Here is a 12,789-nt window from a genome sequence, read left to right as displayed (position 1 = left end):
TTCATAAAATTACAGGCTTCCTTGTGAAATGCCTTTTCCAGAAATTCCTTCTCGGCTATGGGCCTACAAAAAGAGAACTAAAAAGAGCGCATTCTCTCCAAAGTTCTCCTTCTGCCATGTCAAAACCTTGTGCTTACCCTGCAGGTTTATTTTAAATCCAACAGGTGAATTACCGTGCTGACTATGAGAAAAACAAGTTGAATTACACGTTGCCCCAGGACGTGCCTCAGCTGGTGAAGGCCAGAACCAATGCAGAATTGTTCAGTGAGGTGAGCAAGGAGCGCGGGTGAGAACGTGGTGGGGGCTGTAAACAGACGTGAAAATGAAGGGACAAGAGCAGGCCAGCAAACAGCGCCCGGGGAGTCCTCTGTTCATGGAGAGGTTCATCAGAGGCGCCCATCAGGTTGTGATCTTGAATGTTGCTGCCTTATGGCATGTGGTAGTTCATGAGAATAAATTGATCACAGCAATTGAATTCTCAGTGTTTGTGCATGTGTACGGTGTATGTTGGAACACGCACATACACACACTCATACACACTCATCATCATCACCATCATCATCCTGATGACTCCTAGCGGGTGCTTTGCTGTGTGAGTAAAGTTTCAGTTTGAAGACGACAAAACTTAATCACCAGATTCTCCCAGGAGTCTCAATGAGGCTATGACTAGGCTTCTTATTCTAGATGGGAAGTGTAGGGCAGGAGAAAGGAAAGAGGAACTAACCTGGGAGGTGGTGGTTTAGTCACTAAGTCGTGTCCCACTCTTGGGACCTGTGGACTGGAGCCCACCAGGCTCCTCTGCCCATGGAATTCTCCAGGCAAGAATACTGGACTGGGTTGCCCTGTCCTTCTCCAGGGGGCCTTCCCAACCCAGGCATCGAACCCAGGTCTCCTGCACTGCAGGCAGGTTCTTTACCATCTGAGCCACCAGGGAAGCCCAGTTAAGAGTTTGGGATTAACATATGCACACTACCATCTATGGGATAGGTGAATAATAGGAACCTAAATATAGCAGGGAAGCCTGGTATGCTGCAGTCCATGTGGTCGCGAAGAGTTGGACACGACTGAGCAACTGTACTGAACTGAACTATACAGCACAGGGAACTCTCCCAACTATCTTGTAATAACCTATAATGTAAAAGAACTGAAAAGGATATATATGTATAATTTGTATGTATATATGTATATCTATCTATCTATACATATATCTGAATCATTTTGCTTTACACTTGAAACTGGCATAGTATTATAAATTATACTTTAATAAAAAATTTAGAAAGGAGAAAATAATCTTGTTTGTATGCTTATTTTGTGCTGGACACTGGGATAGGCATTATATGTGGAATTATTCATATATATTATATTCATATAACCCCTTGGAGTTATTTATTGCAGAGACACAGTTGGTGGCATGGGCTTTGGTATCAGAGAGCCAGGTGTTACTACCATGGCAACAGCAATACCCTGTATCTGTTTGCACTTTATGAACTTAGGATATCTGTTCTCATGTATACGGTATATTCTTACTGCCACCCTTGTGTTAAGTCACTTCAGCTGTGTTTGACTCTTTGCAACCCTATGGACTGTAGCCCACCAGGCTCCTCTGTCCGTGGGATTCTCTAAGCAAGAATACTGGAGGAGGTGGCCATGCCCTTCTCCAGGGGATCTTTCCCACCCAGGAATCGAACCCATGTCTCTTATGTCTGCTGCATTGGCAGGCGGGTTCTTTACCACTAGCACCACGTGGAAAGCCCCTTAGACAGATATATAATATTATTTTTGCAAATGGTAAACTGAGGAGCAAAAAAGTGAAGTAATTTGTCCAAGGTCACATGGTCAGGCAGCAGCAGTGCTAGGGTGAACCCATGGGTCTTCTCATTGTCCTGCCCCATCATTGCCCCACATGGCCCTACAGTGAGGGAATCAGCAGTGTTAATAATTGTTGTTACCACAGTGTTAATAATTGTTGTTATCACTTTGGTAGTAACAGCCAAGATTCTGCTCTGTAAACAGATGAGGGCTCCAACTTTGTTATTTAAAAAACTTCTGTTCAACTTTTGGCAAGACTGGACAGTAATTTCCATTCACCTGTGATTCTGTTTGTTAGGTTAAGTACAGAGAAGGCTGGGAGAAGACAAAGGGGAAAGGATTTGAGATGAAGCTGGATGCCATGTCTCTGCTGGCTGCCAAAGCTTCCGGAGAGCTTGCAAGCAATGTAGGTTTCTCTCATTAACTCAGAAATGCATTAAAAAACGGTTCCAGTGAAACATCAGTGGTCCTGCAGAAAACAATAATGACTGTTAACATTGTAAACATTGCTAGGCTTTAATCTTCTCCTGGGTTTGAGAAAGACTGGGAGGTGTTTTTTCAGAATAGTTCCCCTTGCACTTGTCACTTGGACATGGTCCCCCTTGCACTAACCACAGCCCCTCCCATGGCAGAGTTTATCTCTCACAGTTGACTTTCCTCTTTCTCTCCAGATTAAATACAAAGAGGAGTATGAAAAAACAAAAGGCAAAGTCCTAGGAACTACAGACTCGAGGCTGCTGCACTCCCTTCAGGTTGCCAAGATGAGCAGTGAGGTAAAGTCTTTTCTACTCCCCAACCCCCTCACTTAGGGCTGTGTTGCTGTGAAAGTTTTTCCCAGCCTGCTTCACCTGAGACTCTTATTTTTCCACTTCCGCTTGTAATTTCTTTCCTGGCTTATGTGGGAAATGTTTTCTTCCTTTATCTTGGCAAAGACTACTATTCTTTTAAAGTAGATGGGAAGTGTGTGGTCCCTAAGGGTGACCGGCATCTGCTGTTCATGGTACAGGATGTTCAGCCACATCTATTCACTCTGAAATGTTTACTAAACAGCTACTCTGCTCGAGATATTGTTTGAGACACCGGGGCTGTAAGAGTAAACAACACATAGCTGGTGTCTCTCTAATGGAGTTTAATTATGTTGGGAGCGTTAGACAGGAAGCGTTCTGTTTATTGAGATGTTGTCCTGGATGAATCCTCTCGTCCAAACACAAGTGGTATTCAAGATATTTGTTTAGCCAACAATTGGGGTATCTAGGTTCCAGCCACTCAAAATGGCAGAGCTTGTAAACAACTCTAGTGGCAGGGGGTTAACCTGGGTAAGTATCCCTTAGCAGAAACCTTTGGGAAAGGAGTGGTCTGCCAAAAGGGTCAGATTTGGTTTCCAGTGAAGACTTCCCTGTCAATGCCGAGCAGGCCAAAAGGAAGCATGGTCATTGATTCTCCTTTGCGATGGTGAGGCTGGCTTATGCTGCTTTGGCAGTGCAGGCAGTTATGATTACCTGATGAGTCGTGGAGGAACCAGGGCTTGAACAGAATAAGAGAACTGGCATCTTGTAACCATTTTGGATGTGCCCTATGGAACAAGCCCGCTGACGTCCTCAGTCATGAAGCATACAGAGACGCTGAGCATTTGGCTTCAGTTTAGACAGAAAACCAAGCTGGTATTTCATACCTGTAGTTGGAACAAACGGGGCCAAAAAAGATGGCCTTGCCCAAAGTCATCTGTAGTCAGCGGTAGTGGCTGAGGAATAGAGAGTTAGACCCTAGGACTCTTAACTCACTGGCACTAGGCGTCCTCTGCTGTACCACACTTTCCCACCATCACACCGTCATCACCACCATCCATCCTTGTGGGCCCCCTCATTGACAACATTTATCAAGTGCTTGCTGTATACCATCCCTGCACTAAATGGATTTCAGGTACTGTTTTGTTTACTTTTCACAATAGCCCTCCAAGGAAGAAACCTTTAGAGAGGTGATGTGACTTTCCAGAGACCTAGATCTAGCTGGCAAAGTTCAGATCAGATTTGAATTCAAGCTTGACTGACCCTGGAGCCCAAATTTTGCTATATTTGCCTCCCAAAGCTTCCACAGAAACCGTGGATCGAGTGTTTTCTTGCTAGAGCAGCTGAGTGAAAAGAGTTCGGAGGCATTTCTCGCAGAGACAAAGTAGTGTGAAACCTCAGTTCCCAGGTGCCACCACCTAACAGAGCCAGGACTTGGGTCTCACCCTTCGGACAGACGGTGGCATTGCCCAGAGTGCCAGTTCCTCGTGGAAGCCTGGGCTTCTTTCCTGTGTTTGTTTTCACATCACTCCTGCCAAGGCAGACTTCCAGTAATACAGTGTGTTTTGGTGCCTTGAAGGTTGAATATAAGAAAGGCTTCGAAAAGAGTAAGACACACTTTCACCTGCCCATGGACATGGTCAACATCAGGCATGCTAAGAAGGCCCAAGCTCTGGCCAGTGACCTGGACTACAGGAAAAAACTGCATGAATACACTGTGCTGCCCGAAGATATGAAGACTCTCTGGGCCAAGAAAGCCTATGGGCTCCAGAGCGAGGTGAGCTCTGACTCTTTGCCCACTCTCCCCATGCAGCTCTTGCAGCTGGATATGGTGAAACTTTCAGAATGATTTAGAACTTGTCCATGAGTCTGTTAGGTGACTCAGGACCAGGAAGAACTGCTGGAGATGTGCCAGGCCCAGGGAGGATGGACGGGGAGGTAGAGATAGAGATGGAATTAGAATCAAGGCAGTGGAGACCATAGGGTGGAGGGTTGGGACTCAGAGCTCTTGTGAAAGTCAAGGTGTGCTGGTAATGGGATGAGCAAAGAGGAAAGCAAGTGCTGAAGGCGGTAAGGCTGATAAATGTTGTAAAGTAAATCTAGGAAGTACAGCAGGTTGGCAGATAAAGTCCTTAGGCCGAAAGTCTGAAAAGCCCTCCTTTTTGGTGAAGGTGGTGGTGTTTTAGAGCTAAGGTGGAAGAGCCTCGTCTGGTTACAGGGTGGGCGGTGGCTTCACCCCCGAGCAGAGTTCTGCCTGACTGTAAGATGAAGGGCAGAGAAAACGCAGGAGTGAGCGCTTTCCTAAGTCTCCGTTAACTTCTCCCCATCCGTGTGTCTAATTAAGCTTGGCCTTCCTCTTGCAGCTGCAGTACAAGGCTGACCTGGCGTGGATGAAAGGGGTCGGGTGGCTGACCGAGGGCAGTCTCAACTTGGAACAGGCCAAGAAGGCCGGACAGCTGGTCAGCGAGGTAACCTGAGCCCAAGCCCCTGGTTTCTCGTCCTTCTCGGCCCAAGTGACCCCGGAGAGCCATCTTTCCCTCTGAATTCTCCTCAACCCCCAGGCTTAGTTTTTGAGTGAGACTCAGGGGAATACTTCTTCATTTTGCACGTGTAGCTCACCCTGAACTAGCTTTCTACACCCTTACGCTTCCTGGGAGGTATTTGTAAGAAGCCGACCGATTTCAGTAGTACTTGCATCCATGAGTCAGAATGGTTGTGATATACAGTTAGGACATAGGAAATGTGTTTGTCGTGTAAGGAGTGTGTGATTGCTTCTGAATCAGAGGATCTGGTAGTTAGAGGTCAGTACTCTCATCATGCTTTTTGTAAAAAAAAATCAAACACCTGATGCTGGGAAAGATTGAGGGGAGGAGGAGGAGGGAACAACAGAGGATGAGATGGTTGGATGGCATCACCGATTTGATGGACATGAGTTTAAGCACATTCCAGGAGACAGTGAAGGACAGGGAAACCTGGCGTGCTGCATGCAGTCCATGGGGTCGCAGAGTCGGACTAAGCAACTGAAGAGCAACAGTTCTCACCATGTGTGTGCCATAAACTCACTGTAGACTTTAGGCAAGTCATTCAACCTTTCCAATCCTCCTTCTCTCTTATGAAAATGAGAAGGTTGGCTAGGATCCTCCCCAAATCCCTGTGGCTCCAAGCCTGTGCTTCTCTTTCCTCCATGTACAGCTCATGTTGGCAGCAGGCAGAGGTGGACTTTTGAAGGACATTTCATTTGCAAATGTGACTATTTCAGGAACCCCGTTTGGGATCTTCAAAGGGGGTTCTTATTTTGGTGTCAGGAAGGCTGAGTCAGCATTTTTCTTGCATCTAGTAATCATAGTGCTGATAACAGCTGCTATTTATAGGTTGATAATAATTATGCAACCAGTGCTGTCATTCATTGATGACTGTGAGTATATTACACACCCATGGTTCATTTATCACTCACATTTATTACTCCTCTGTGAGTAGACACTAGTATTATTATATTCACATCCCCATTTTACATAGGTGGAAGGTAAGACAGAGTTACATTTCCAGAAGTGGCAGAGCTAGGATCTGTACTTAGTGTTTTGGTCCAATGCACCAGCAATATTGAGCAATATTGGATTCCCGAAGCACCTTTTCTAATTTATTCTTATTTATCCACTGCACTCATCCTTCTCTCAGACACAGACACAGTCAAGGTTAGGGTGTTTGAATAAGTCAGGTGGAGAGAAGAGAACCCTTGAGGGTTCCCATCACTTAACTTTTTTGAGACCAATTGAAATCCAAGTGGAACAAGCCGAGCAGGGTGTGGTCAGGGGACCTTCTGCCTTAGGCATGCCTGGTCCTATCTCACTCGTGTGCTGACTCATTGTTAAGCTTCTGGAGGGCCAGGAAGATACCCTTTCCTTTACCTTTTTCATAGCCCTGCTCTGCCCTGGGCAGGGTGGGTTCTTGGCTCCTCACTTGGCACTTCTGATTTGACCAATGCAGAGGCTGGGACACCCAGGGATTTCCAATCATGGAAAGGCAATGTGACTTCCTTCAATTATGTGGTGAAGGAGTTTTCCCATTCAACATGCTCCAGTGAGAAAGGGAAAGTACAAGTCTCTTTGGAGTAATTTTTGTAGAATTTCTTTTCTTCCTCGTGGGAGGAAGTTCGAAACTTTCAATATTCTAATCCCTATTTGTGCTTCAGTTGGTATCAACAGTCCTGTTACTGATGGCACTGGGGGCTCTGCTCATCTGTGATCTCCCCACAAGTTTTTGTTCAATAAGCCATTCTCAGCGGCTTCCCTTCCCATCAACTTTGGCAACTCCAATGGAAAAGCCAGAGGAACTAAACCTCCTGGAAGGACAAGAAGTCCCCTTGGGGGAACAGAATTAGCACGTGTAATTTTTGCCAGTGGCTTTGCGGCTGTGTGATGGGGACACAAGGAAGACAAGCCCTCAGTAAGCTGGAACATGGAGAGCTGTGAGGGCAGAACGCACCTGGCCACCTGCCTTCTGGATGTGGCTCCTGGCCTTTCCTTTCACAATACTTCCTGGAACATCCTGACAGCGCTGTGAATAACAGTGACTGCGAACACAGTGATCACTTACTCTGCCCAAGGGCTCCCCTTGTGGGAAGGGAGGCTTTGAAGCCTCTGCACCACCCGCAGTGAAGCAGCTTCTATTGTTTCCCCCATTGTACAGTCCAAGCCTGAGCAGCTCAGGGGATCCAGGGATCTACCCAAGGCCGTGAAGCCAGAAAGAGGTCGGGGGAGATCTGGACTTCAGGATTCATGGCTATCAAGTCCAAGTTCCCTCCACTCAGCTCTCCTATGTCAGATCTAGGTTTACAAAATGGATCCATCCCAGGGCTCACAGTGACACACAGGATTCACTGAAGGGAAGATTCAAGTCCCCATTCAGTAGAAGCGACTAACACAAGCTCACCAGGCTGAAAGTCTCAGGTCTGAGTGGTCCTCTTTAAGCTAAAGGAATAGCTGGACTATCCCCCGTGGGAAAATTCTTGGGTCACAGAAAGTATGTGGGTGTTTGCATGTATGTGATGGTGGGGACAGCCCGATCTAATGCTACCGAGTCTCTTTTCTTTGGAACCAGAAAAACTACAGGCAGAGGGTGGATGAGCTGAAGTTCACCAGTGTGGCCGACAGCTCCCAGATGGAGCATGCCAAGAAGAGCCAGGAACTGCAGAGCGGGGTGAGTCCCGGGCTGCCCTTTCTCCTCCGAGCTGCTGTGTCATGGGCCTGGGAACCTCCGGGACCACAGCAGGTGCTGCCCAGGCACGAGTCAGGAGCCAAAGACCCTTCCCTTTAAACAGGCTGGACCCTGCTTTCCACGGGCTTCCAGGCCTCCCTACCTCACTCACCATATTCCTCCTCTGGTTGTTAAGGACAGATGTCAACTGACATTGTTCCTTTTCAGTTTTCAATCGTGCCTAGTTCCTTCTTTCTTTATCCTTCTCTCTCCCTCATCAAGGACTCCAGAATTGTGGAGCCTGTAGAGAGTTATCTTAGAGGAGGATAGCATTTGCTTGTGAGATGGTGCACTTCATGCCCGCTTGCACTCAAATGTGGAAGGTAGAACAATGAAACACCACATATGTTATTTACACGTTAGGGATCAACAGCTGAGCAGGTGTAGTTGCTACCATCTGGCCAGGACGTTCCTAGCTTTCCTTTCTAAAGGTCCAGATACATCTGCCAGAAAGGATGCAATAAACATAATTCAGAGTCAGCAGAAATCCACTGCATGGAGACTCAGGCTGGGAAGTGGGAGAGAAGGGAAGAGAACAAGAGCAGGAGTGATCCGGTTTCCATGGAGAAGATGTTCACTCATGCTGCCTTTTTGGTCACTGTTCACTTTCCAGGTGTCACTACCTGTGGATGTGCTAGGTTTGATCATGGGGTGCAGGAGGCAGGAGATACTTCTTATTTTTCCCACTTGGGGAGTCCATGTTTATCTTAGCCCTCTAGTGCGTCATTTGTGTGGCCATGGACACTTTGGATGGGAACAGCCTGGGGAAGTTGATGCCTCCTGGGAAAATGGGGCTTCCCTGATGGCTCAGATGGTGAAGAATCTGCCTGCAATACAGGAAACCCAGGTTCGAGGGTCAGAAAGGTCCCCTGGAGAAGGGAATGGCCACCCAATCCAGTATGCTTGCCTGGAGAATCCCATGGACGGAGGAGTCTGGCAGGCTATAGTCCATGGGGTCACAAAGAGTCAGACATGACTGAGTGACTAACATTTTCACCTTCTTTAAGGGAAGACGAGAACCTTAGAGAGGTTCTCAGATTGGTCCCCTACCACATTTTCCTCCCAGCTGCTCACTGCTGCTGCTCAGTCCCTAGTCATCTATTCTGCCTCAAGCCTCATTTCCTGCATGCTGCCAGCCAGCATCTGGCCTGATTGATCTTGTAATGGATTTTCCATGTAAGACACAGAAGAACCGAGCCACCAGCCACCTCCTCCTTTGCCTTCTGCTCCTGACCCAGTGTTCTCTCCCAACAGGTGGCCTACAAGGCAGAGCACGAGCAGTCCGTCCATCAGTACAGCATTAGCAAAGACGAGCCTCTCTTCCTACAGGCCCGAGCCAACGCTGCCAATCTCAGCGAGGTACCGTCGGGGTGGGGCAGGGGGTGGCCGAGGGCTCTACTTTCCTGTATGTAGGCACCTGATCTGTAAAACCCACCAGCTGTATCAGTGTGTCTATGTTTGGTGAGGCTGCCTGTGTACCTCTGGTCATTGTAAACTCACCAATATTAGTGGGCGGGAGGGGCTTCCCAGGTGGCTCAGTGGTAAAGAATCTGCCTGCCAAACAGGAGATGCCAGTTCAATCCCTGGGTCAGGAAGATTCCCCGGAGGAAGAAATGGCAAGCCACTCTAGTATTCTTGCCTGGAAAATCCCAGGGACAGAGAAGCCTGGTGGGTTATAGTCTCTGAGTTTACTAAAGAGTCAGACGCCATTGAGCAATGGAGCATGCACGCATGCATGCATGCAGGCAACCTTTGGTAGGAATGAGCATCGGCTATATGATGGAGTAGGAGGCAGAGGTTATTCCAGGGTTGGAGTTGAAACAACATAAGAATAGTGATAGAGAAAGGAGTGAAAAAGAGCTCAGAAATTGGCTCCAAACTGTCTGGGTTTTTAGCACTTACTAGGTATGCAACCATGGGCAATTTCTTTGCTTTCAGCGGTCCCACTGGCAAATGAGGGCACTGTTATTTCCCTCTACATTGGGTTGCCCCAAAGTCTCAGTGAGCTGATATATGGCAAGCACAGGGAGGAGCATTCTCAGGGCAGTTATTCCTTAGGCACGAAAGCTTGCGGAGTTCCAAATTTTCTTCTCTTTCTTCTAAGGAAGGGCCTTTCTTGGCTCTTCTGCTGGTCTCCCAGGTCTTTGGGGTCCTGATGCAAGTATTTGGGAGAGGGGGGAGAACTGGAAGGAGAAACAGGAGCTAAACTGATTCACACACAGAAATGGAGGGAGCCTTAGACGGTAAAGAGTCTGCCTGCAACGCAGGAGACCTGGGTTCAATCCCTGGTTTGGGAAGATGTCTTGGAGAAGGAAATGTCTACCCACTCCAGTATTCTTGCCTGGAGAACCTCATGGACAGAGGAGCCTAGTGGGCTACAGTCCATGGGGTCGCAAAGACTCGGACACCACTGAGCGACTTTCACTTTCCTGAAGAAAGAACTTGAAATCTGGAGGTGGGGGCAGGACAGGAAGTGGGAGGAGCAAAGGAAAGACCCCATGCACTAGGGGCTGGGCTCAGAAAGAGAGAGGGGTGCACCAGGAGCAGCTGCTGGGCCGGTGGGGTGCAGGCAGAGACGGGGGCAGACTCTTCAGAAGTGCTGCTGTGTGCGGTGCGGTGTCATTCCACCTATGACCCGTCACTAGACTTCCTTGAAGACTCTCAGTGTTTTCCAGGGGTTCTGGAGCTCAGTGTCTGCTTCTTTCAGCCAAAGCCCTATAAGGCCAGAGGCCTTACGGTAGGAACAAGAAGGCCTGGTTATATTCAGGCTATAGGTTTCTCTGGGTCTCAGGGTCTATGGAAGGATGTAATGGGTATTTGCCTCCTGGAGAGGTTGTTATAGAGTCTAAGGGAAGTCCTCTCACTTCAGGAAGGTCTCTTTTCTCCTAAATCCCTTTAGAAACTGTATAAGAGCAGCTGGGAAAATCAGAAGGCGAAAGCGTTTGATCTGCGTCTTGACTCCTTGGCCTTCCTGGCAGCCAAAGCCAAGAGGGACCTGGCCAGTGAGGTAAGTCTGTCCCTAGTTTGTACTCGGCACCATGAATCCTGACATCTATATCTGGGAGAGTCCGAAAGTGTCCTGGCAGGTTTTTAGTCTCTCTGAGCCTCAGGATTCTAATCTGTAAAATGGAGAGAAGTATGACCATCTTGAAGTGAGATAATCGTGTAAGTGTCTAGCACACTGCCTGCCGCACACTTGTTTTTGGTGAGTGGTAACTGGTATTATCACTAGTAGGAGCGTGAGTAGTAATCCAAACCACCCATTTTACAGGTGAACTGATGCCCAGAGACATTCCGTGACTTTCTAGGGATGTGGAAGCCTGCTGAGGTTAGAGTACAGGCTCAGGTGTTGGAATGACTCCATCACCAAATAGCTTGTAACTTGGGGTAGGCTGTCTCACCTTTCAAAATCTCAGGGAACTCATGGGTACATTGGTAATTGCAAAATGGTAATGAGCAAATGAGATGCATTGATGTGTATTAAGTGTTCTGTAGTCTAGTGCTGTCTGTTATGAGTCCGATGTGAGATAAGGAGCTTAAGCCAGGTTATAAGTGACATTGGTGGCTCAGACAATAAAGAATCTGCTTGCAGTACAGGAGACCTGGGGAGCAGCTTTCACTTTCACTGCTTCCTTCATCAAGAAAGTCTTGCTTCCAAAAAAACCCTCAAATATATATATGTGTGTGTATGTGTATATACACATTCTGTATCTATTGTGTATGTATATTTAATAATATATATGTATATATACCAGAGAAGGCAATGGCAACCCACTCCAGTACTCTTGCCTGGAAAATCCCATGGACTGGAGGAGCCTGGTGGGCTGCAGTCCATGAGGTCGCTGAGAGTCGGACGCGACTGAGCGGCTTCACTTTCACTTTTCACTTTCATGCATTGGAGAAGGAAATGGCAACCCACTCGAGTGTTCTTGCCTGGAGAATCCCAGGGACGGGGGAGCCTGGTGGGCTGCCGTCTATGGGGTCGCACAGAGTCAGACACGACTGAAGTGACTTAGCAGCAGTAGCAGCAGCAGCAGCGGCAGCAGCAGCATGTGTATATACACACAAAAATATACCCATAAATATGTATGGATATCAGCTGAACTAAACAATGGCTTGGCAGTGTGGTTGATTTACGTTATGACACAAGCCCTTTGTCTCATCACAAACCAGCACTTGTCTATAGATGCACTTTCGAGTGGCACAGATTTATACCCACCTCACTGCAAGTGTTCAGTAAATCGTGGCAGATAGTGATCCTGTTGTTCTTGTTGGCAGATTTGAGAGTAGAGCCCACGTCTCCTGATGACCTCAGTAATGAGGATGGTGAAATGATGCCACACACCAGCATCCTGCTACAGTTTTCAAAGCATTTCCATGTTTATTCTTTCTTTGGATCCTCACAAATCTTGCCCTAGTGTTTCTTTTTCAGGCCAGTGTGTTCGCTTTTGCTCCCCATAACTCCTAAATATTTACATGTACCTCAGTTGTCTTTCATTTGAACTTCTTTCTGAAATACCAGTTGTATTTTAGGTATTCTGTGTCATTTTCATTTCGTGATGACTTTGCATACTATTCTTGCTGTTATCAAAAAAGATTACAAAGTGGCTTTCTTGAAAGCAACAGGCCACTTAAAAATAAACCCAGAAAGAGTAATCTCAAATAATATAGAGACAAGGTGGAATTTCACCAGGAAATGGGGAGAAGACTGTTCGATAGATGAACTTTCAGTTTAGTTCTGAGCTTCTCACAGTGCAGGTGTAAAGGGAAATACTGCTACTGCTAAGTCACTTCAGTCGTGTCCGACTCTGTGCGACCCCATAGACGGAAGCCCACCAGGCTCCCCCGTCCCTGGGATTCTCCAGGCAAGAACACTGGAGTGGGTTGCCATTTCCTTCTCCAATGTGTGAAAGTGAAAAGTGAAAGTGAAGTCGCTCAGTCG

General features: G+C 47.3%; 1 protein-coding gene across 7 annotated transcripts in view; it reads left to right on the top strand.

The window, feature by feature from the left end:
• The window catches only part of NRAP (nebulin related anchoring protein), a 76,767-nt gene that overhangs the window by 29,296 nt on the left and 34,682 nt on the right, over window positions 1-12,789 (top strand). For all 7 annotated transcript variants that reach the window (XM_055424618.2, XM_055424616.2, XM_055424619.2 and 4 more), the window contains 8 exons: window positions 165-269; window positions 2,108-2,215; window positions 2,481-2,582; window positions 4,174-4,371; window positions 4,958-5,062; window positions 7,692-7,790; window positions 9,102-9,206; window positions 10,747-10,854. In XM_055424618.2, the coding sequence (XP_055280593.2) occupies window positions 165-269; window positions 2,108-2,215; window positions 2,481-2,582; window positions 4,174-4,371; window positions 4,958-5,062; window positions 7,692-7,790; window positions 9,102-9,206; window positions 10,747-10,854 (930 nt within the window). The remainder of the gene's footprint in view (window positions 1-164; window positions 270-2,107; window positions 2,216-2,480; window positions 2,583-4,173; window positions 4,372-4,957; window positions 5,063-7,691; window positions 7,791-9,101; window positions 9,207-10,746; window positions 10,855-12,789) is intronic.

Source organism: Moschus berezovskii, chromosome 12 (assembly GCF_049115385.1).
Source record: "Moschus berezovskii isolate FMDL1 chromosome 12, NW_MosBer_1.0, whole genome shotgun sequence".
NCBI lineage: Eukaryota > Metazoa > Chordata > Mammalia > Artiodactyla > Moschidae > Moschus > Moschus berezovskii.
The sequence above is the reverse complement of the archived record's forward strand: the minus strand, read 5'-3'. Positions and strand labels throughout refer to the sequence as shown.